Raw genomic sequence first — 25,179 nt, forward strand, 5'->3', positions numbered from 1 at the left:
TATCCTCATCTTGCATGTAGAAATGAAATGTTTATGTAAATTATTTTTGAAGCATTTCAGTGTCATTTTTTTCTTTGTATGTTGAGGGAATAACTTTTAACTTTTACTTAGAAGAATTCATAGGACTTTTCAGAAAATTATTAAATGTATGAAATATTTCCTTTAACATTAGTGTGAAATTAATCTGCAGATTTTCTAAACTAATCCCACAAACAACTAAATTGCATGATTTCCTTTATTAAGTGATAAATTACATTGAACATATTTCTACATGTGCCAGTTTTTAAGTTATTCTCTCTCAGATCCAAGCCCACCTTTCTTGGCTCAGCTTTCTGAGGCTGGAGCTGGGTCTCTCCAAACCAAGTTTCTCCTTTGCCGGCTGCTATCCGTTAGGCTCTGCCCATAGAGGGTGAAAGAGAGAGAGTACAAGGCTGGAAGGGAGAAGTAACTCCTTCCTGTCTGCTTTCTGTTCCTGTGAGTATTTATCTGGCTACCCTTCCTCACTTTGGCAACCAGGATTCGTCAGTAGCAATCCTTCTCTAAGTTCCTACTCTTTAATAACTGCATTTCCTTTTGCTCCCCAGCCCTAGAGTTAGCAGCTGCTTCCTGCAATTGCTATCTTTGTGATAACTTAGTGTTATCAACTTCGTACCTAAACTATTGTTTATATTCTGTTCCATCTCCTGGCTACACTGGCTGATACAGCATAATTTCCTAAAGCAGAAATACTAAGGTTGATAAGGAAATTTTCCTACTAGTTAATGTCATAAGTTAAAGTAGATACGTATATGGTAACTCTGATAGAAGCTATCTGAAATTGGCCTACTTTGCAAAGAAAGAGTTCATATATAGGATATATGTAGTTCTGTATGGTTCAGGGATACAAATCACAGTCACTGTTTCTCATGTGCCAGTATAGCTTTGTTATCAACATTTTAAGGAATTAAAAATTTACTATATATACTCTATATGTATATGTGTGTATATGTATGCAGTAGTCCCCGTTTATCTGTGGTTTCAGTTACCCATAGTCAACCGAAGTCCAAAAATATTCAATGTAAAACTACAGAAATAAACAATTCTTAAGTTTTTAATTGTGTGCCATTCTGAGTAGAATGACAAAATCTCACACCATCCTGCTTCATCCGAGTCAGGAGGTGAATCATCTCTTTGTCCAGAATATCGGAAGCTGTATACACAACCAGCCATCAGTCACTTGACAGCCTTCTTGGTTATCAGATTAACTGTTGCAATACCTATGGTATCACAGTGCTTGTGTGCAAGTAACCCTTATTTTACTTAATAATGGCCCCAAAGCACAAGAGTAACGATGCTGACAATTTGGATATGCCATGAGAAGCCACAAAGTGCTTCCTTTAAGTGAAAAGGTGAAAGTTCTCAATAAGGAAAGAAAAAATATCATATACTGAGGTCACTAAGATCTACGGTACCTTTTGTTAACTTTGTTATAATTTTGACTCTATATCCTATTTTATTATTAGTTATTGTTAATCTCTTACTGTACCTAATTTATAAATTAAACTTTATCATAAATATGTACGTATACTGATACAGTGTATACAGGGTTTGCTACTATCCTAAGTTTCAGGTATCCACTGGGGGTCTTGGTCTTGGAATGTATACCCCATGGATAGAGGGGAACTACTGTGGGTGTGTTAATATATATAATTACATATATGCAAATACAATATACAAGTATATACATATTGTATATATGTGCATATATGTGTGTATATATATATGTAATTGTAAAAATGTGGCAGGAAGATAGGATGGAAAAAAACTTAGAAATTTAATATGGTTGTAAAATAGATCAATTGTTAATTTATGAAGTAGGTTAATTTCATTGTCCCACTTGCATCTGAGTTCTGGACTCTGAGTACTAAATTCATTAGTTGGCAGAATACTTAGCACACCTGGTTACATATTCATCACCTCAATGGTATTTACATGGTGTTTGCATTGTTCTTATCAACAAAGTTGTCCCATCTTCCCATTTTTTTCTACCCTGTTTCTGCCATCATCTGAACTCAACCAGGACTATGGTGGCACATTTGCCCTTAGTTACCACCTAGATAATCTTCTCACCCTTCTCAACCTTTTTCTTACATAGCAAGGAAATATACCAAACCCTCCTGAGATGATGCTACCTCCTTTATTGCTGACTTGGATTGACCTCTCACAGCTCCTGAAATTCATGACTCCCTCTTCCTTTGCTTGTCTCTAGCCATGACTATTTTGATTCCAGAATTTTTGAGCTGACTCTGGGTTCCTGGCTTACCCCAGACCACACTTCTGGCTTACTGCTTGCCTTTTGCTGTACCTCCCTATTTATAGCTCTAGTTGGTTATACAGTAACCATGTAGAACTCCTCCCTTCCTATCTGACATCCTGTAATTGCTGTTCCTTGACACTTGGAACTCCTCAGACTTCTGGTTCTCTTATATGTCCTTTCATCTTACCTAAGGCCAGGGTTAGCCCTAGCCTCACTGACCGCCAGCCTCTAACTAAATAAAATGAGCAGAAAAGCCTAGACCAAAGTGGGAGAAGTAGCTGACTATTTTTTCATCTCTGGTTATCTCTGAGAATTCAGGGAGGGATCTCATGAAGCCTTGTGGCTGAGTTCACTGGCTTGGAGTCAGATGGACTGAGCTCAAAGCTTGGTTCAACCATTTACTAATTATGTGACCTTAGGCAAGTTTTTTTTACCTGCCTGTACTTCAGTTTTCTTAAGGATAACATGAATAGAATGTATCTGCCTCAAAATTATTGTGAAGATTAAGTTAAATAATCTGTGTAAATTGCTTGAAACTCTCCAGCTCAGAAAAAGCACTCAAATGTTAGCCATTGCTTTTATTATCCTTCCGATCATTTTACTTGATGACTTTGTTGACCTCTAAAATTGAATATCATGTCTAAATGACTATTTTCCCAACTTATGAATATTGTGGGAGGATTATTAAGTAGACATAGCTTCCCTTGCACAACTATTGAACTCTCCATCTCTATGTGGTGTCTGTTTCCATAGATGAAAAAGGGAGAAAAATCACTGCTAATTAAATCACTTTGACTCTTATTTCATTCTGTGTTTGAAAGGCACAAAGACTGTAGGAATCTCGAAGAAGCAGTGACCAGAATGGAAATCTTAGAACAGCCTGTTCCAAAGCTGAATTGCTGGGCTAAGCAATTAACAGTCTGGCTGAGTTGGCATTTTGGGTCCACGAATGAGACAAATATAAAATTTTCACCCATGAAAGCGAACCTACGTGTAATTGGCTCACACTTTTTGGCCCTAGACAGTGACTCTTCAATGAAGTTACTGATAATATACATCTTATATATATATAGTCGATTCTTAGTCTAACCATACATTTTAATTAGCAAATAACTCTAAAGAACTTATTACTTACGTTTGAATAGTGTTAGAGTTTACAGGTTTTTTTGTAGGCAGGATTACAATTGATCACATTTAATTCACTTTCAAGAGTTTGAAAGAAATTAATTTTCCATATGAGGAGACTGACCCAAAGATGTAAACTTTACATATGTGTCTGATGTAACATAGTTATATTGTTGACTACGTAGTAGTCAGCAGCATACCTACACCTCATATTGTTACCCCAAATTTAATATTTTATCCATTACTTCAAGGTGATGCCAAAAAACTCTCTTGCTACTTCACGAGATGTCACAGAGTTTGAAGGTAACAATGGTAAAAATGAATACTGTTAATATTTAAATATTTAATACCTTAATATTTGAAGGAACCAAGTAATCTACAAAATCAAAATAATTATAAAACCTGATTTTAGAGACTTACTAAAACAGTTTGATTTATTTTTCCACTCAAAATATTGAGAAGAAAAATCTCTAGCTTCAAATATATCTTCCAAAAAAAAAAAGTTTTAAGGATAGCCAAGATTTCAGTGTTTATTACATGCCAGGCACTGCAGTAAGTATTGACATACTTCATCTGATGTACTGCTCATGAGAATCCCACAAAGTATTACGAGTTTTTCACTATACAGATGAGAGATAGAAAGCTTAAAGCTTAGTGAGGTTTAAGTAATTTGTCCAGTCACACAGCCTCTAAGTAGGGGAGTCAGGATTCAAACTCAGATAGACTGATTTCTGAGCCCATATTCATAATCACAGTGCTATATGTTCTTGATTTTATATAATTTAGCCTTTTATGAGATGTTTATTTCTTCAATTAAAGGAAGCTTGGGGTAGTAATGGTTGTTTAAAACTCCCAAAAGTTTCCCTTGTCTCATGGCAGCAGCCCAGGTGCTGGTGTTATCATCCTAGGCTCACAGCAACAGCGTGTGCATTCTCATTGACCACACACTTCCAGCCAGCTGCATAAAATCATTATTCATGATTTCTGTTGGAAAGCTTATAATGATGACCAGCATTTTCCTCCTGGGTATGATTGACTGGCAACTGTGACTTTAAATGCTCAGAATGACAGGCAGAGAATAAATAAGAATCCTTCAAAACATTGTATCTTGTTTTTTTTTTTTTCCATCTTAAACATTTCATTTTCAAGTGTGTAGTTCAGTTGTTGTTTTGTTGTTAGTGCCGCAGAGTCAATTCTGACTCCTCGTGACCCTGTGTCCAGCAGAGCGGAATCCTGCCTAATAGAGATTGTGCTATATCAGACAATGCTCCACTGCTGTTCCTAGGGTTTTCATGGCCAATGTTTTCAGAAGTGGGTGGTCAGGTCCTTCTTCCTAGTCTGTCTTAGTCTGGAAGCTCTGCTGAAACCTGTCCACCATGGGTGACCCTGCTGGTGTTTGCAATACCCATAGCATAGCTTTCAGCATCACAGCAACATGCAGCTGCCACACTGTGACAACTGACAGACAGGTGGTGTGGTTCCCTGACTGGGAAACAAACCTGGGCTGCCGTGGTAAGAGTGCCAAATCTTAACCATGAGACCACCAGGGCTGGCTGTATGATTCAATATTGTTAAATATATTCACATTGTTGTGAAACAGATATCCAGAACTTTTTCTTCTTGCATATCTGAAATTCTATCCCCATAAAACTTATATTTTCCCTTTTCCTCTTACACCTAACCCTTGGTAACCACCATTCTACTTTCTTTTTCTATGAATTTGACTATTTTAGATACCTCATATGACTGGAATCATATAGTATTTGTCTTTTTGTGACAGGCTTATTTCACTTAACATAAAATTCTAAAGGTTCACCTATATAGTATCATGTGACAAGATTTCCCTCCTTTTAAGGCTGTATAACATTCTACATATATATGTGTATATATGTATATATATATATGTATAAACACACACACACACACATATATATATATATACACACACCACGTTTTGTTTATCCATTCATCCATTGATGGACATTTAGGTTGCTTCCAACTCTTGGCTGCTGAATAGTGAATAGTGCTGTTATGAACATGGGTGTATAAATATCTCTTTGAGACCTGGCTTTCAACTCCTTTGGATATATATCCAGACGTAGCATTACTGGATCCTATAGTTGTTCTATTTTTAATTTTTTGAGAAACCTCCAAACTTTTCCATAGTGGTTGCACCATTTTACAGTCCTACCTGTGGTGCACTCGGATTCTAATTTCTCTACATCCTCGCCAACACTTGTTACTGTCTGTAAAACATTATATCTTTTTCACTTTTTTGATGATGAAATCTATTTTTTTTATTTCACAAAATGTAATATTACTGAAGCTAATACTTGGTGAGGAACGTTATGGGGCTGACCCATTTAAATGTTCTCCAGCTTCTAAATGCATTTAATTTCAGAAGCTAAATATTTCCCAGAACATTCCCTGAGTAAATGAATAACTTGTTCTTTTGAACCTAAAACGCATATTTGTTTCTTCATTCTTTTGACTACCACTGTCTTACCCAGCTCTAAAACCTTCTTAAAAGTAGTTAGAGACAAGTGGGAAGGTGTAGACTTCTCACTTCAATAGTCTGCTAAAAATGGAGAAAAAAATGGTGCTATTCAAAGGCACTCTGTACTTAGAGATTTAGAATTCAGGATGGAAATAAATCCAGTGAAATAGCAAGAATGTTTGAAAGACAGATCACCAACCCACTGCTGCAGAAGGCTGAATTCCAAGGAAATGTGCCCAATATCCATGAAGCTGAGATGTAAGTTTCTGAAATCCTGCCTTCTGTTTTTCTATTTCCCATTTGCTTGAAATGTCAATCATTAGTTTAGAGAAAGCAGAGTCCTGCTACTAAAGCATGGACATTAACCAAATAGTAGAATCTTATGCAAATATCAGTGGTTTGGGGTATTGGTATAGTGGTCCTCCTGTGGAATAAGTACCAGAAATTGCCAACCTTTGACTTCAAGAAAAGAGCACTACTTTTGTTAGCTCTCTGTAATATTTTGATTCTGCAGTATGAGCTTTAAAAAAAAATTCTTTAAAACATTTATTTTATTTCTATTAATGTTTGATTTTTCTTGTTTATATTTCTTAAATTCTTGGAGCAAATATCTTTTTTCACTCTAAACATGAGAACAGGTGAACAAAATGAAATTAAAATATATTTATTGTGACATTTACTCACTATAACAATATTTAGCTTGTAAAAAGAGTTGCTAGTATGAAAAGAAAATCAGAAAATTTAACGTTTTCCAGAAAGTGACTGATAAATTTTCTAATGCTGTCAAATAATTTATTAAACTAATTGATAGAAAAAGACAGCAAGACAGATAGGATGTTTTTAAAGTATAACAAAACAAATATTGGTCAAAACTCATGATAGCTTGGAGAGAAATAAAAATAACAAAGACCTTAGATAAGACAAGATTATGTGGAAGTCTCAGAATGAAAGTTAATAATAAGCCAAAAACAAGGCACTTGCTGTCTGTGACAGCTAAAAATAGCAAACCTGGGGACAATGAAATTTTCTTTCCCATATTTATTTTGTGTTATGTAATCTAGCATAAGGAATAAAATAGAAATGCCCCTGCCATTGTGGAACTTACTATAATTTCTTCTGAGTGCTAAGTATTCAACAATGGAGAATACTTTTATTTTTTTAAAGATTTTATTTTTTTTCCTTTTTCTCCCCAAAGCCCCCCGGTACATAGTTGTATATTCTTCGTTGTGGGTCCTTCTAGTTGTGGCATGTGGGATGCAAAGCCCCCCGCTACATAGTTGTGTATTCTTCGTTGTGTTTCCTTCTAGTTGTGGCATGTGGCATGTGGCATGTGGTTTGATGAGCAGTGCCATGTCCACGCCCAGCATTCAAACCAACGAAACACTGGGTTGCCTGCAGCACAGCGCGCGAACTTAACCACTCGGCCACGGGGCCAGCCCCAATACTTTTATTTTTAAATAAAAATAAAGAGTCTTTTATGGGATTTCAACTTAGCCTTTGCTAATCTTAAAAAACAAAATTTCTTATTAAGTAATTTATGAGTAAAGCTTAATAATAACAAAATTAGAGGGAAAATACCACAATACAGCGAGACTCTAGAGAAGTCTATGGACTTAGTCACAAAGTAGACATGAAACAAATAGGAGATTTCTTAGAGAAAATTGGGATTAAAGAGAGAAAAATAGAGATTTTTGACTTTTTTAGAGGCCTTTTTAGTAATAGTTGGAGATGATAGGTAATGTTCAGCCATAGCTATAATAGTACTTTTTTTCTTTCTAGTCTAGCAGTCTTTTGCCAATGAAATAACAAGGGAGCACCATTTTCTGGTGGACAGTAACAACAGAGCCAACCAGCTATTTGCCTTAGTTTGTTACAATAGTCATTTCAGATAATGGATGTACTTCTATGGAAGTCTACAGAATTAAGCTAGAGGATGTCTAACCATATACAGTTACTCCAAACCACCAGCCCCTCAGATGACTTCTGGGATTTCCTTTCATTAGCTGGGTGTCCCTCTTGCATGAGAACCCTTTTCAAACAATTCCAGGGAATTAGCTACCATGGCATCTTGGTAGTTACCTACTATGGCATCTGGTTTCCAGAAAATAGACCACTTTGCTCTGCCATTGGTAGAAGTGAAGTTCAATATTTACACGGCCTCCTTCTCTTTCTCTGGCCAGCTGGTTACTTCCAGGTTCTCTACTCGTCCCCTTGAAGACTCTCACTTGCTTGACATGTGAAGGAAGCTTTCCCTAGCCAGCTCCCCACACCATATTGGGGCAGGGGTTGGGGGAGCACGATATACTGACCACTTTCTCCAAAGAAATTCTCTCTCAGCACCCTCCATATCAACCCTTTGATACCCTTTAGGTATGTGATGGGCTAATACTGACAAACCAGTGTTATAGTTTCTTAGCATCACTTTTAGAATCTAGAGGTATTTGGTACCTGTGGTCGTCAGCCAAAATCGAAACAAAGTTCCATTTCCAAGGCTTCTACACTTCAATGACATGATGTAGTTATGCTATTTTTTTATTTATTCTCATCAATTAGTTTTTTTTAAGTACCTTATTGAGGTATGATTGACATACAAAAGCTGTACATATTTAATGTGTACAGCTTGATGAGTTTGGCAATAATTATATAGCTGTGAAACCATCACTGCAATCTATGCCATAAATATCCGTCACCTCCAAAAGTTTTCTCCCACCCTCTTTACTTATGTGTTTTTTATGATAAGGACATTTAAAATAAGATTTACCCTCTTAGAAAATTTTTTTAGTATGCACTGCACTATTGTTAACTATAGGCATTATGTTGACCAATAAATCTCCAGGATTTATTCATCTGGCATAACTGAAATTTTGTGCCCTTTGACTAATACCTCCCCACAGCCCCTAGTAACCACAGTTCTACTCTTTGCTTCTATGAGTTTGACTATTTTAAATTCCTCATGTAAGTGAGACCATGTAGTATTTATTCTTCTGTATCTGCCTTTTTTCACTTAGCATAATGTCCTCCAAGTTCATCAGTTAGGTTTCAACTTGGAGGAGGGATTGACTTTGTGAAAAAGAACATTTAAAGTTATTTTTGTTTAATATATAACTTTTATAAACAATATTAGCTAGAAAGCACAGTTTTTCCCTTGAGATTTAAGCACATTTTATAAGTATTTTTGTGTAAAAATATAGTTACTTGATTCCATAGTTCATAAATGTAACAGATTAAGTTCCCCTGAAATTTACTCTCATTTACAATCGTAGTTAAATAAACTTCTTTAAACATTTCGAAGTACACTTACAAATGATTTTTAACAAATCATGATTTTTATGTGATTTTTAACAAACACTATAAACGCCTAATGGGGCAGATTTAAAATGTAATAAGCCAATGCTTTCTAAGCACTTAACTCCTATAAAACTAATAAATCAAATCTACAAATGTAGTAAATTACATTCTTCTAAGCATTTCAAACATTTTAAAATCATGTCTGGAAGCGAGATTTCTAGTTAAGGATGGCAGATTAAATATAACCATTAAGGTCTGTTCCTTTTCCACACTCAACTAAAATGACAGTAAAGTGATTTTTTTTTTTTAAAGAGACATTGGGCAAAAGGACAAAAACAAAATAGAAAATAACAGCAACAGTATTTTGGAAGCTGGAAATCAGATGACTTAGGAGACCCAAGAAAGCTAAGGCCAGCAGTGAGAGAAGCTGAGAAGCACCAAATTTACAGCACAGAACTCCCCAAGACAGTAGTGATATTGGGTTTTCAGAAAGTAGGAATAAAGGTAAGACTGAAAAAGTCTGTTTACAAAGTAGATTGACCCTGGAGAAAAGACCTAAAGTTAGTGACATTAAGAATTCTCCTGGGAATCAGTTCAACCAGAGAATCTTACAGTGAAGACCACAGCTGACAAGCCTCACTACCCATAAGCTTTTTTAGTGCCCTACTCTTAAATAGGAAAGCTAATTTAAGCACTCTTACATCGAGAATTTAATTTAAGTGCACTTACATTAGGAAAGATTCTACTATGAGAACATTGGCCAAACCAAACACACAGAAAAAAAAATTTTGGAAGGAACAGAAAATATACAGAAAAAAGGAAAAACTTCTAAAGACATCAGTAATATTTTCAACAAGATAAAACATTTTGTATATCTGAAACCAGAATAGGGTGATACAAGAGGGAATATTCCAAAAACAAAAAAGAAAAGCGCTATGAGATTAAAGATCTGGTTGTATAAATGAAAAACTCAGTAAAAACCTTGGAGCAAATCTTCCCAAAAGTAGGACAATGGGATAAAAGGAGAAAAATAAATTTTTATTTTTTTCGGATGTACATCATATTTCAAATTCTGGATACATTACATCATGTTCACCATCCGAACACTAATTATAGTGCATCCTGTCACATGTGACCCTAATCACCCCTTTTGCCCTCCCCCCTACCCCCTTCCCCAATGGTATCCACCAGTCCAATCTCCAATGCTATGTGTGTGTGTGTGTGTGTGTGGTGTTTTTTTTGTCGTTTTTATCTTCTACTTATGAGTGAGATCATATGGTATTTGACTTTCTCCCTCTAACTTATTTCACTCAGCATAGTACCCTCAAGGTCCATCCATGTTGTCACAAATGGCTGGATTTCGTCATTTCTTACAAAGAATAGGCTAAATTTCTTATAGAAGTCCAAATAGGTCGATGTGTAATCCTCAGTGGATGCACGTATATGGCCACTGCTGTGCCTATGTAAGCTCTACAATCTGGCTTTTCTTCCCCCTCTCTTCTTGAAACCTCTCTATGTCCCCTTCCCATAGGTTTTCTCTTTCTCATTGGCTTGTATTTCCCTTTCTTATGGCTTTTCTAGATGGAAATGTTAATATTTGAACTGATGAGTTTTATTGTTATTTTTGAGCTGGGGAAAAGGAAAAGAAAAAACAAGAAAGTTACTAAAATGCCTGAGAATAGAGAAAGGAAAGAGACAGATTTAGATAAGAAATTACTCAGAATGATAGGCCCACGAAGATAAGGCCAGCTAAACACGTTCTAAATATGAACAAATGAAAAAAAGAAAGCAGGATGATGGTGTGGAAATTTAGTCTGTTTCAAAAGGACTCCCAAGCTGTCTTGAGTTACTTTCTGTGGGTCTGCCAGATATTTGGTTAGCTGAATACTGAACCTCTTATTTAATTATCTAATTTTTCAAGCAAGGTTGGGGGAGATATTCCTTGCTCCTTAGTTTGCATTTATTTGCAAGGAATTCATATAGTCCCTCATTTACTTTTAAACCAAGCAATTTCTTATAGTATGACATAACAGTTAAAAGCTTCCTATCAGGGTTTGTATATCTCAGCTGCATGCTTTTAGGCAGATTACTTAATCTCTCACTGTTTGACATTTTAATATCTAACTCCTAGGGTTGGTCTGAGAATTAAATAGTATTATTATAGATAAGTTACCTTTTACTTCTTATCCCCAACATTTCCAAGGTCATACAGCTAGTAAACGGTGGAACTGGAAATATCACTGCCATCACCAGCACAATCCTTAAATCCGATTCTTGTGGGTCCCAGAACTTACTGCTTCCCACTTGGAAATAAAATCAGAAGGCAAGAATGAGTTTTCCTTGATCCTTGAATTGAAAACTCCAGTTTTACAGAAAGAAAAGACAGTTTGCACATCATTTCTCTGAAGATATCAGTTCTTTCCTTATCTCACAGGATGTGATGACTTCATGGAGTATTTAAATGCAAGTTATTTAGTTAAAGGGAAATGAGAGGACACCTGGGCCTTAGAGTTGCAGGTGCATTTTTCGACACACTGCTGCCCCCTGCTGCCTGATATGTAACTTTAATTTTTCACATCTCCAATCTTACAAAATTAGCAACTCTGTAACCCATATTGTAGAATCATACTTAAGAGGAAACAGGCCACGAAAGTGACCAAGGTGACACAGATGGTGGAAGATTCAGGATTAGACTATTGAAGACTCACTTCTTCCTGCACTGCCATGTTGTCTCTCTCCTGTTAAATTAAAATCGTGCCTACTACAGGCCTGGTACTGTTAGAAGCACTCAAGATGGAGAAGTGAAAACCAAGATCTCTGCACTGATAGAACTCATGTTCTTGTGTGAGTAAATAGCCAATAAATCAGAAAAAATCAATAGATAGAATAATTTAAGGTCATGATAGAGGCATTAAATAGTAATGGTGATAACTAATATTTATGGGACACTATGAGAATGTAACATAAAAGGTGCTGTTCAAAATGCTTTCTGTGATTTCCTTCATTTGATTCTCACAGCAGCTCTCAAGTAGCTGCTTCACTTTACGGATGAAGATACTGAGGCAAAGCCAGAATGATCCTAAGAGGGAGAGCCAAAATTTGAAACAAAACCACTTCTGACTCCAGGAGTATTTAGGACAGGCTTCTCTGGGGAGATGACGCTGAAAGGAAGAGGAGAAGCCAAGCTTTTGGAGCTCTAGGGAAAAGCAAGCCAGGCAGAAGGAACAGCATGTGCGAAGGCCCGGGAGTGGACGTGAGTTTGGAATGTCAAGGTGGCTGTGTTAGAGGGGCATGCAGGGAGAGTAACAGAGGCCAGGTCATGCTAAGGTGCTTGGATTTTATTCTAAATTACAGGGGGAAGCTATTGGGGAATTTTAATCAGAAGAGTAACCTTATTCCTGATATAAGGGGCTCCCTCTGGACGTTGAAAGGAAAATAGATTGTGGGACAACAAGAGTTGGTAAAGGGCAACTAGTTAGGGGAATGTTTAAGTTCTGTCCCACCTGGACCTCCTTTTCTGGAGACCTAACCTTCCTAGTTCTCCAGCCCTCTTTCTCACCACAGTCTTTAGCCTGGTTGCTTTCTGATGTTCCCTGGTTTGTCAATGTCCCCCTCACAGGGTGGCTCCCAGCATTGGGCAGAGTCCCCTAAATCTTAGCGGACAATAGAACGATAACCTCCCCACGTGTTATGCCATCAGATGCAGCTGGAGGCCCCCTCTCTTTTTCTTCCTCATGTGACCCCTTTGGGGTGGGATTGGATTTGTGGCCAACTAAACTGCCACGGCTTTAGCTTGATCCTTAGAAAATCTAGAATCCCACATCATGTAGTTAGCAATAGATTTCTTTTCATACCTCTTTTTAGAAAAATATGAAGACCAACTCTCATATCTCTTAATATACAGCCCTTTTTTATTCCTAAGCTTCCTTCCCAGCAATAAAATATGATATTTTTATTTTTAAATACTTCTAATTTCCCTTTAGCTGAAAATTTTCCTCCTTGTCCAAAGTTTGAGTAAATTGTTCTAAAACTTCTTACCTACTTTACATCAACTTTATCTGGATCGGTAATTTATGAAAGAACAAAAGCCATTCATTCCATGAATGCAGCAGCAGTACTATAGTGGAGTAATAAAGAATCCTCGACCTTATTTTCATAAGTTGTGTATATCAATGAAAACAATTTGAGCTATCAGAACTAAATTTTCCAGTATTTTGGTGAAAATACATATATATTTATCTATAACAGAAAGGAAGTATGTTTAGCTGGTGGTAACAGAGATCCAACTCCAGTATTTAGATAAGTTAAGCCATTATACTCATGCAAAATGACCAGAGTTAGGCAGCTCAGGTTGCGTAAAGTCATGCAGCTCTGTCTTTCTGTTCTGCCATCCTCCCGACTTTAACATGGCTGCTAGTGCTCCAGCCATCATGCCTCCTGAATATCTTTATCTGAACATCCATCAGGCCCCTCTAGCTCAACTGTCCCTGGAAACCTGCTTCTACCATTTTCACACTTTTATCTCTAGCACTCCCTATCTGCTTTAAAACTCACTTTAAAACCTATATTAACAACAGTCTCTTTCCTGAACAGCCAGTTAGTAAGTCTGAAATGTATTCTTCCTCTGAAATGGCAGTTGAATTAGCTTTCTCTTTTCCTCTTTTTCCTCTTTTTCTTCACTGCCACTTCAGGTCCTCATTGCCTCACACCTGAGCATTGCAGCAGTCTTTCTATCCTCTCTCTCCATTTCCATTCATTTTACTCACCAGTGCCAAAACATCACTCTGACTTGTCAAATGAGGAGAGCACTGATGTTTAGGGGTTTTGGAATCGTAAAGGGGCTTGACTCCAGCTCTCCCATTTATTAGTCTACACAGTCATGGAAACATTAACCTTTCTAAGCTCAGTTTCCTATTTGTAAAATGGAGACAATAACAGTACACATTTGATGGGATTGTCATGAGAGTTAAATGAGACAGTGCATGCCAAGAGCTTAGCAAAATGCCTGGCACCCAGTAAGTATTAAATGACTGTTAGCTGTTATCTTTATCACTAGCTCCTGCTCAATGACACTTGAGACAGTGGCTACTGCATCAAAATTAGAATCCTCACCTTGGCCTTCAGTGTCTTCCATGTCATGGACCCAGTGTACTGTTAAAGCCTTACCACCCTTTTCCACCATTTATATAAACATTACATAAACTCTAGCAATACTGAACCACATCATGTTTCCTAAATGTGCCCCCACCTTCCCATGCCCTGTTCCTTTTCCCAGTGTTTTCCTCTATCTAGAAACCCTCCCTTGAGCCCCTTCTTTCCATTGCAACCTCTCTTTTAAGATTTATTTTGTGAAGCTTTTCCTGATCCCTCAACTGTATAATAATTGCATCCTTTGAACTCTGTAGCATTTCAAGCATAGCTTCCTGTGTTAATCTCTATCCTGGGATATTCATTAGGTACTTGCCTCATTGACTGTTAGATTCTAATCTTGAGATCAAGGACTAGGACTTGCAGAGCCCTAGTATGAGTGTGCATGTTGACCCTTTCACCAGGCTACTAAACCAGGCCTGTGATTTGTGGCTGAAATCCGACTGGAGCTCTGCTCACCAAACCCAGCCCATGACACAGGGCTGCATCCTCTAAGAGGCGTTCTTTTTCTGTCCTATTTGTATCAAGTTACCATATACAGTAGTGGGCCCAGAATTGATTTCACTGATCTCTGCATCCCAAACAGCACGTAGACCTAGAATGGGAGCATATACGTAGTAGGTACTTGATCAACCTGATTTAATTGATTCTAATTTAACCAAGTTCACTTGTAGATAATAAGACTACAAACTCATGGTTTAGAGTCTGCGTTGGTCGTTTGCCCAGGCTGTATACAGAAAAGAATGAAGTTGAGGGTCCTACCAAGCCCCATTGAATGGCCACCAAACCTCAGTCTCAAGCAGGGCAAATAAAACATAAGTTGTCTATTACATTGTTGAGGCTTTAGTGTTTTTCTCCAATTGGCAGTTTGTAGGACATGTGGCTCTGTCTATTTTGAGGGCTGGCTGCTTCTTTGTTCCCAGTAAAGTGAATCCTTGACAGGGGCATGTCAGCACCAAAGTTGCTGAGAAAAGTCTCATCATCTTCTAAATTAATTCATCATCTACTTCATCTGGCAGTTTGTAAAAGTGGTCCTGAAAGCGGCAAAGCTGGGGGTCTTCTTTGTTACACACAAGAATGGAGGAATGATGTTGGGCCCTCAGAAGCCTTGGAAACCTCTTCCACATCCCCACCCCTAACTACTGCTTACTTGTTTATTTCATTTTAAGAACTTTATTATTTATTTGAGTTATAGCTCCGCTTGGGAGCCTTGCAGTTCTCATCTGTCTTTCTGCCTTCAGTATGAATGAGTTCAAGACCTCTTCTAAGAGCAAACCTCTTCTAAGAGTTTAGCTAAAGAGACCAAAAATCACTGGCACCTAAAAGATAAGAGGTCCAGTCAGGGGTGATATGAGGCATAGAATTTGGACCCAAGGACACTGGTAAAAATGGACTGATTCGTATTGCTGCCAAGAGTCAGAAGGGACCCATGGAACACAAATACCAGAGTGGGCACAAGTGAACCAGAACTGGTCTCTCCTCCATCAAAATGTGCTCAATCTTTGCACAATCTCCCAGGTCTGCAGGGGCAAGTGCTACACAGGAGGGAAAGTGGCCAGCGGGAGATTCTGGAACTGGAAAGCACCTGCCTGGTCAAACAGGCAGCTCCTGGTTAGCTCCAGTAAGCTGTTGCTCTGCAGAAATGCCTGCCCACTGCTGCCAGATTCTTCAATGTGGTTGACATTCTGGATTTTTATGAAAAGTCTCCTGTTCTTTAAGTGTTGACAATTATTTAAAAAAAGTTTTTGAAAGCTGTAGGCAAAATCACACTCTTCTGTGTGGGGGCCAGATGCCAGCTGTGGACCACCAATTTGCAACCCTTGTTTTAAAATGATCATAGACTCCTGGTCCCTGGACTCTAAAAAAGCATCATGCACAGAACTCGCTTTCTGCTTTATTAACAACCAGTCACATTATTCCACTCTCTGTTCAAACAGAGGCAAGATTTCTCCTTAAGAGTGCCAGAACTGTACCTTCTGGGGGGAAAAAGGAAGAAAGACAGCATTTATCTTGTTTTTATGGTCCCTTTTACCCACATGCAGTAATGGTAGAAGTGGCCTTTTCCTCCTTGCTTGTAAATGAGCCCACAGGCATAATAGACGTGAGGCATATCCAATAAAGGTGGCAAATAAAACTCCTAGAGCAATATTCAAATTCTCTGTGACTTGCTGAAATTCGAATTTAGTCCACATGAGTAATTTTGGAAATGGGATCTGTCGCATGTCTGGCTATAGGCTGTTGAGAGATCCAGGTCATAACAGACTAGATGATAGGAACCCTTGAAAAGAAAGTGTTGAATAAGGCTTTAGATTTTTGGAAATGCCTTCTAAGTGTTTCTTTTTCTTAATTTTTTAATTTAAATTTATCATATTATTTTAAAAATATAAATTTTAGTAAAATTTCTACTGAACTTCCCTTCCATCTAGTCATTCAATTAGTTCAATAAATATTTATTGAGCACCTACTAGTGCCAGGCACCCATCTAAGTACCAGGAATCCATCAGTTAATGAAACAGTTGAAGATCCCTGCCCTCAAGGAGCTTGTATACCGGAACTAAGAAATAATCAATTTCCTGGTATGTTAGAAGGAAATAAGTGCAAAGGGAAAAGTCAAAGTAGAGCAGGCTAAGAGGGACTGGGAATGGGGGTGGGGGGGTGGTGTGCACATTGTATTTTTAAATAAGAGAGTCAAGGTGGGCCTCATGTGACTTTTGAACAATGACCTGTAGAAGGGAAGTGAGTATTTTTTATTGAGTTTCCCACTCTGGTTTTTTCTTTTTTTCCATTTATCAAAGCAGTATAAGCTGAGTGGTGATGAACTGGTACATGGTTTGTATACTGATGGAATGCATATCTTTACAGCAAAGTGGGGAAGAAGCATTTAATACAATCAATTCTACAAAATAAACCTCTTAAAGAATATCTATTTTTGGTACTTTGTATTTTTCCAATGAGGGAAGGGAGTAATATTACAACATGTTTCTATAAAGCTTTATAGTTTATAAAGTTCTTTCATATGATTTTATTTGATGTTCATTATAACTCATTGAGGCAGATGGAATTATAGAATGAATATGAATGAAATATATAAATGAAGCTTATAGATTGGCTTAAGTTGCTTACCCTTCAGTGGTCCCTCATTGCCCCCCCCTGTGATTTCTTATTCCTCAAACCTCTGATTATGATTCACAAGGCTTTTCATGATCTGCCCTCTGCTTACCTTTCTATGCCATCCTATGTCAATTTTCCTTTCACTGTCTACACTCCACCCATACTGAGCTACTTCCTTTTCCTCATTTGCTAAGCTGTCTCTTGCTTCTGGACCTTTGCACATGCTGTTCTTTGTCACCTCCTCTAGCTACCCTAAAAGATTCTTCTGGTCTCTACTTTGGCATCAGTTCCTCTGGTGAGCCTTCCCTGATTCCACCAAAACTGGAATCAATGCTCCCTACTCCTGTGTTGCCCCAGAACCCTATGTTTATCCCTATCATAGTACTAACTGCTTCTTCTGTATTTGCTTGTTTCCTGGTCTGTGAGCTCCTGGAGGGCAGAGATTGTATCTTCTCCATCACTATCCCCAGGGCTTAGCACAGTTTCTGGCCCATATGGGTCTTTCAACTGATAAATAAAAAACTTGATTGATCAGTTATTCAGACTACACAAGAAGTTGCAGTTGTAGAACCTCCCATTCAAAATCTTCTCAGCCCGGGGCCTTCCATACCTTTCTCCTGGTGATTGTGATTTGTCTCAACACTTCCCTTTCAGAGCCCTATGTGATGATCCCCAGCCCTCATCTAAACCTTTTTAACTTCTTCCGGAGGAATCTTGCTGCTTGGATATGGTAAAATCCGGAATCTGACTAGATCAGACTTTCTCCACCTCTTTTCAGATTTTTTCTTGACGTTCTAACATGATAGCTTAGCCGCTTTGTACATGCATCCTCTGCAAGTTTAGTGCCTCATAAGTTATCTCCTTGGGGCTCACTGCTTCTGCTAGCAACTTCAGTTTCCTTCTGCCAGGTGCTTCCTGTCCATGTCACAGCTCTATCACTACGGAAGACAAAGTAACTCTTACTCCTTCCCTGGGCCTCTCTAGAACCCTTCCAGTTTTGATGGTTACTTACTCACATCTGGCAGTTTCTCAGTCCTGTTCCACTGTCCTCTCTTTACTCCATGGAAACAAACCTGGTTTGCTCACTGGAGTTTGATTCCTACTTTCAGAGTTACCTGCTACTTCATCTTCTCTTTGCTAAGCATGCATCTGGCATATGGGTGGAAAACGTCCACAACTGTCTTCCTTCATCTGGATGGCTGCGACTTCCTTGATTAGAGCAATTATCAGTAAATGTCATTAACTCAAAAGGAGACAGTAGGGATCATTGGCACCATAGTCCAGTTCACTTGCCATGTATAAGTTTGGCTCAGGATGTACCAACATTGCCCAGTTATTTTCATTTTTCACTCACAGTAGAAATAGAACTTTGGAAACTTCTTATCCTTTATCGCCTCTTCCAGGTAATAGTGGCAGATTGCTGTCTCCAGTGAGGAGAAAAATACACTAGATTATCTTAATTTGAAAATTTGATTCTTGATACATAAGGTTTCTTTTGGGCTTTCAAGTAGACAAAGCCCTCTGACCTACACTGTTTTATTTGACTCCCACACACCCATGAGGCCTATTTGACAGATGAAGCGTAGGAGGCTTAGAAAAGTCAAGTGATCTTTCAAGCCCAGGGTCACACAGAAGTAGCAGAACCGGGACATCAGCCCAGGTGCTTCTTCCATTGAATCAAACCACCTCTCACTAGCTGTTGTTTATATCCACTCTGAGCCCTTACAGAATTTGCCCTCTTTTTAATGCCAGAGACGTTACATGGGCCCAGAGCCTGTCCAGTAGAGAGTTTCTTCATCTATTACTCTTGCTTAGTCTTTTGCTCCATTATGAGTTCTTAAAGAGATAAGTATTCTGATTTGGGCAAAAGCTATTTAAATCCTCATATATTAGCTTAGAAAAACTCAAAATTAGCCAGAAGGTGCAGATACTTTTGCTTAACCAAGTTTTCAGAATGGCAAACACAATTCAGAGAAATATGATGGAAAGAAGCAATTTCCAATTACTACCCTATGCGTCAGTTTTCTTACATAGAATTTTAAGTACTTGAAATTCATTGAAGGAAAGCACTGAAAGCATAGCTTTTTTCAACAAAGCAACAACTTCAAGTGCCAAAAATGTGTAAATATTCAAACTAATCATAAATAAACTTTGGACCAAAGAAAACGATTATTATAAATGATGGTGTTAGTGATTCACAGATATGTATGCTATGTGTCTGAGTCCTTAAGTGTATGTGCTTTTTAATCTCCTAATTTTAGAGCACTTTCTAAAAATAATCAGATATCCAGGCAAATCTGTTTTTCTGCAAGTCTGTGATATTTACAGGTCACATGTGTTATTATTAATGCATGAAATTGCATCCTTTACAACACAAATGTATCTCATAAAACAAAAAATAATTCATGAATATCTGAAGTTATATTTTAATTTTGACTAATGTTTAGTATTTTGGGTAAGGCGAACCAAAAGGATGCAAAATTCAAAAGACAGCTGTTTTTAAGATACATGTTACATAGCTGTATAGTAATTCCAACTAATGCCTTTTAATATTTTTGGAAAGCATAAAAATATAAAAACAAAACTCATGACCAGAACTGTTGCTAATTTTGAAGTGCTTAATATTCAAATTTATATAATCCAGATGGAATACATTGAGGATAAAATTTTAGTATAAATTTCACCCTTGAATGTAGTCTTTGAAAATTTAATCTCATAACTTTGGGACATCTTGCCCTCAGAAATTAACAGGAGGCACCTCATGTTTTAAGTAAATCTAACTGCCTTAAATTAAGCCTAACTTTGGGACTAATATGTCATTGCTTGCCAAATGCTATAATATTTAGATGAGTATCAATTATGGATTATGGATCACTAATGGCTAACTGACTGGAGTCATATTCGATCAAGTTTACAGTATGACTGTTGGAGTTCACTCATCCTCCAATATTGCCACTAGTTTCAGTTATTCCTCAAGACAACTTTTGCCTGCAGCCTATGTCCTTGTACTTAACATACCTGATCCTCATGTGGCTCAGGAAGGCACAGGTGTGAACACTTGTTTGCATAAGCACACATAGGTATGAAAGTAACCTTTCCTGTCTTGCAAGGAGCCATGGGGGTGCATCAACTCTGCAGTCTCTGCAGAATCACAAGGCCTCTGATAGTGTATCCTGAGATCTCCCACATGACTCCATAACAGGGGAGAATCTAAGGATCATCAGAGGCAACTTTATGATGTTCTCCTTACCCTACACCTGAGGCTTTGGGGACTTGTGAAGAAAGTACCTTAATAATAACTAATACTTGACTATAATTTAACTAAGAAAAAGAACAGTTTATTTCCACCATCAGAGGTTGACGTTAGTGAGAGGCCAAGAGTATCTTTGGACTTAATTGGATGTAGAAACCAACACAATAATAGTACAACTAAAATAAAGACTTATCAACTCACCAAAATGAGAACGCGTGCTCTACTACACCTCAGGAGTACTGGTGTGAAACACTGCCATCATGTGGGATTTGCAGAGGTGGTAGATTAAAGCCACCGTTAGGCAACTAATAAAAAGGCTCACATTCAACCTCCTGAAACAGCTGAAATACAACCTATGAAAATAAAATTTCAATTATCACTTTGATTACTTGCTCTGTAACCAAAATGTAATTGATGATGTGTTCTATTGGCTCAAAAATGTTGAGCAATACCACAAAAATTTAAAACATTTGTCATTCAGTATGTAAATAATGTTACTCCAGAAGAAGTATATGAATCTAGATTTAATGACATTTAAAAGTTATGTAGGCAATTAAAGTTTATAGGCAAGGTGGACTTCAAGTACAGGTAATAAAATAAATTATGTTGATAATATCTTAAATTTTGGTTAACAAGCCAAATAGTCTTGTTTTATCCTTTTCCCCAATTATGGATGATGGACTATTTCTGTAAGAACAAGAAGCTAAATTGTTTGTTCTATGACTATTCAGTGGCCCAAGTACTAATTGGCTAAACGACACCATGGCCTTAAAACAGTTAACATCATTTCTTAGTGATTAAACTAAGTTTTCAGGTATTCATCAATCAGTCTTAAGCTCACATTAGTTAAATAAATGCCAAACATAGGTTTATTTATTTATTATTTATTTTTAGTACAGGTTTATTAATCTGAGAGGGTTAGAGTAAAATTTATTGTATTATACTAAAAAAAATAAGAATTTTTTTCTTATGTCCTCAGTGTTTTTTTGCTGAGGACAATTCGCCCTGAGCCAGTATCTGTCGCCAATCTTCCTCTTTTTGCTTGAGGAAGATTTGCCCTGAGCTAACATCTGTGCCATTCCTCCTCTATTTTGTATGTGGGTCACTGCCACAGCAAGCATGAGCCTGACAAATGGTGTAGATCAGTGCCCAGGAACCAAACCCGGGCCACCAAAGCAGAGCGTACCAAATGTAGCCACTAGGCCACAGGGCCAGCCCCTCTTGTGTCCTCGATTTGAAAAAGTATTCTCTTTCATAAACAAACACATGGATAAAGAGAACAGATTAGTGGTTACCAGAGGGGAAGACGGTTGGGGTGGGAGAAAGGGGTAAAGAGGCACATAAGTATGGTGACGGATAAAAACTAGACTATTGGTGGTGAGCATGATGCAGTCTATACAGAAACATATTTAATCATGTACACCTGAAATTACACAATGTTATAAACCAATATGACCTCAATAAAATAATTGTAAAATATTTGTTTTTAAGTATTCTCTTCCAGATTTCATTTGACTTGAGATACTTGGGAAATTGTCACAAAAATTGGCTTTTGTTTTGGAGAAAATTATGAACAAATGAGAAAAAGGGGACTTTGTAGACAAGTTCAATGGCTTCACTTAGTAGACCTTATTTCATTTGAGGAGGCTAACTGAAAGGCAGATTAGAAGATCATGTTACCTGCTTCTCATGCATAATGAATACTTTTCTTTCTTCCCAATTGCTGTTTATTACTGAAAGGATAAAATGTCAGCATCTCCTTTATCACATACTAATTCAGCATCTCAAACAGGAAAAATTGGTGGTAGGACACAAAGTCAGTCCACCACAGTAGTTTAAAATGTGCACTGATATAATCATGTATAATCGTAACTCCATGGCCTGAAATCAAAAAGAACATCGAGCCTGAATTCAGTATTTATATTTACATAATTAGAGAGGCCTCTTACTTTATATATCTTCCTTCAAATACCAGAACTGGATCATATTTATTCTTCAACCAGTAACAGAAAGAGATTCTTTAACTTTCTTTTGGTCCACAGATGTATTGGATTGTTATCAAGTTTCTTACTGGAAAGGTTAAGTTAATATTTTGATAACAGATAAAATCTTCAGAGTGAGCCACAAGCTTAAGAAATGAGAGATTCTGTAGGCTAGAATGTCAAAGGTAAAGCGTAGAGAAAGGATTTGCTAGTCATACAGTGATGATTAGTCTCAGTGTAAAGTTTATATCCCTCCATCCCAACAACTCTCTTACTATGTCACCTTGTCCTTTATAATCAGGTGTTGAAAGAGACCTTAGAGAGCCTAAGAGTGGCAAACCCAAATGCTTGTTCAGGGCCAAGCAATTACTATACATGAGTATATAGATTATTTTCAAATAATATGAATGATGGAAGCCATGGGAATTCGAGAGCATATTATCTTTCTAAAGATATTCAAACTAATTTAAAAATACGTATTGTGACTTCCAAACCAACCCATCCTCAAGACAAGTGTGGCCTATTGATCCTCTAAACCTTTATTACTTAGCCCAATCTAGACAGCAGTTTCTTTCAGCCTCTTATACAAGGCTCAGATCCCTTCTCCAACATTCCTGCTGAGTGGCTGTTCACTTTTATTGGAATAATTCCAATGTCAAGAACACATCAACTTTTGAAGCTGCCAAGTTTTTTGTCAATCATGTCAATGATGGTAGTGATGGTAGTATCTTTTGTGCTTTAGGATAATAATAACACTGATTTGTGAACTTTAACAGTAGAGTAATCTGATCAACAAGAATCCAATAGCTCTGTCTATTTTGTGATTGTTACGTGAGAGTCTATCACTGTTGAGGGTTCAAACTCTTTGCTTCATTAATGATACAGTAAGTTCCTTAACTGCAAAAAGCATCCTCTGTATTATTCCAAGTTTATTTACATGGCTCGTGTCATATAGGCTGATCTTAGAAAGACCCATTTGCCATTAGCATTTGTTCATCCTATTACATGTTTACTAAGCAACTTCTTGGTGATAGGCACTGAGCTAGGTACTGGTATACATTGGAGAAAAAGACACAACGGGCTCTGCCTTCCTTAGTCTTACATGGTACTCAGGGAAATGGACAACAAGTAAGATAATTAGGAATTTCTGTGAAGGAAAAAGAGGCTGGAGGGCCAGGTAGGAGCCAGACCATACAGAGACTTCCAGGCTGCTAAGAGTTTGGAGTTTTCTATCAAACATGATGAGAAGCCACTGAAAGATTTTAAGTAGAAGAATGACATGATCTTAGATCCATTTGTAGAGGGAGAATGCTAACATGTAGTCAGTGTAGAGAAAATACAAAAAGTATTAAAAAGAAAATACATCACACAAGGTACCATCTTCCAGAGACAAGTATGGGATGGGATGGGAGGTCTGGTAGACAGAATTCTAACTGTCTCAGTTCAACCTGGTGTGACAGAATACCACAGACTAGATTGCTTAAACAGCAAACATTTATTTCTCACAGCTATGGAAGCTGAGAAGTCCAAGATCAAGGTGCTGGAAGGTCTGGTGTCTGATGAAGGCACAGTTCCTGTTTACAGAAGGCTGTCTTTTTGTTGTGTCTTGACATAGCCAAGAGAGAGAGCTATGACCATTTCAGCTCCTTACAGGGATACTGATACCATCATAGGAGCTCCACCCTCATGACCTGATCTAATCCTAATGACTTCTTAAAGGCCCCACCTTCTAATACCATCCCATTGGGGTTAGTGTTTCACCATGTGAATTCTGGGGGGAAACAAATATGCAGGCTGTAACAGCTCCCAAGATTTTCATCCCCTAGTATACATTCCCTATAGAATATTTTCCCACTGAGCATGGACAGGAATATGAATATGAATATGAAGATGTGTTGCTCCCACAATTAGGTTATAGTATATGGCAGAGGTGAAGGGATTTTTGGAATTGTAAGTAAGGTCCCTATTCAGCAGATTTTAGGTTATTTCAGGAGATTATCCTGAGTGGGCCTGACGTAATCAAGTAAACCCTTTAAAAGACAATTTAGAGATCCAAGATAGGAGAAGACAGAGAGAGTCAGAGCAGCAGATATGCCTTCCTGTTGGCTCTAAGAAGCAAACTGCTGTGTGGAAAGACCCATGTGACAGGGAACAGCAGATGGTCAAGTTGCTGAAGGCCTCAGTCCTACAACTGCAAGGATCTGAATTCTATCAACAACCAGTGAACTTGAAAGTGACTCAGATGAGATTACAGTCCCAGCCAACACTTTGATTTCAGCCTGGTGAGACCTTGAACAGAGAACCTAGCAAAGCCATGCCTGGACCCTTGACACAAAAACCTAGGTAATAATTTGTGAGATAATAAATTAGTGTTTTTTTAAGCCACTAAATTCATGGTAATTTGTTACACACCAGTGACAAACCAATGCAAAGGGAATGACATGATCTTCTCAATTACCAAACTTATTGAAGAGGGGGT

General features: G+C 37.7%; 1 protein-coding gene and 1 long non-coding RNA gene across 10 annotated transcripts in view; one reads left to right on the forward strand and one right to left on the reverse strand.

Moving 5' to 3' along the window:
* Window positions 1–25,179, forward strand: part of OXR1 (oxidation resistance 1) — a 458,416-nt gene that overhangs the window by 289,710 nt on the left and 143,527 nt on the right. For 2 of the 7 annotated variants that reach the window (XM_070630810.1, XM_070630816.1), the window contains exon 1: window positions 5,885–6,176. The exons of the other annotated variants lie outside the window; for them this stretch is intronic. In XM_070630810.1, the coding sequence (XP_070486911.1) occupies window positions 6,149–6,176 (28 nt within the window). In that variant the 5' untranslated portion in view covers window positions 5,885–6,148. Of the gene's footprint in view, window positions 1–5,884; window positions 6,177–25,179 lie in introns of those variants that run through there. 7 annotated transcript variants of the gene reach the window in all.
* The window catches only part of LOC103558465 (uncharacterized), a 73,388-nt gene that overhangs the window by 46,004 nt on the left and 2,205 nt on the right, over window positions 1–25,179 (reverse strand). For 2 of the 3 annotated variants that reach the window (XR_546723.2, XR_546724.2), the window contains exon 2: window positions 11,380–11,509. This is a non-coding gene — a long non-coding RNA (uncharacterized lncRNA). Of the gene's footprint in view, window positions 1–11,379; window positions 11,510–20,919; window positions 21,072–25,179 lie in introns of all 3 variants that reach the window. The other variant, XR_011543141.1, reaches the window with a different exon arrangement.

This window comes from Equus przewalskii, chromosome 8 (genome assembly GCF_037783145.1).
Source record: "Equus przewalskii isolate Varuska chromosome 8, EquPr2, whole genome shotgun sequence".
In the NCBI taxonomy this organism is placed as follows: domain Eukaryota; kingdom Metazoa; phylum Chordata; class Mammalia; order Perissodactyla; family Equidae; genus Equus; species Equus przewalskii.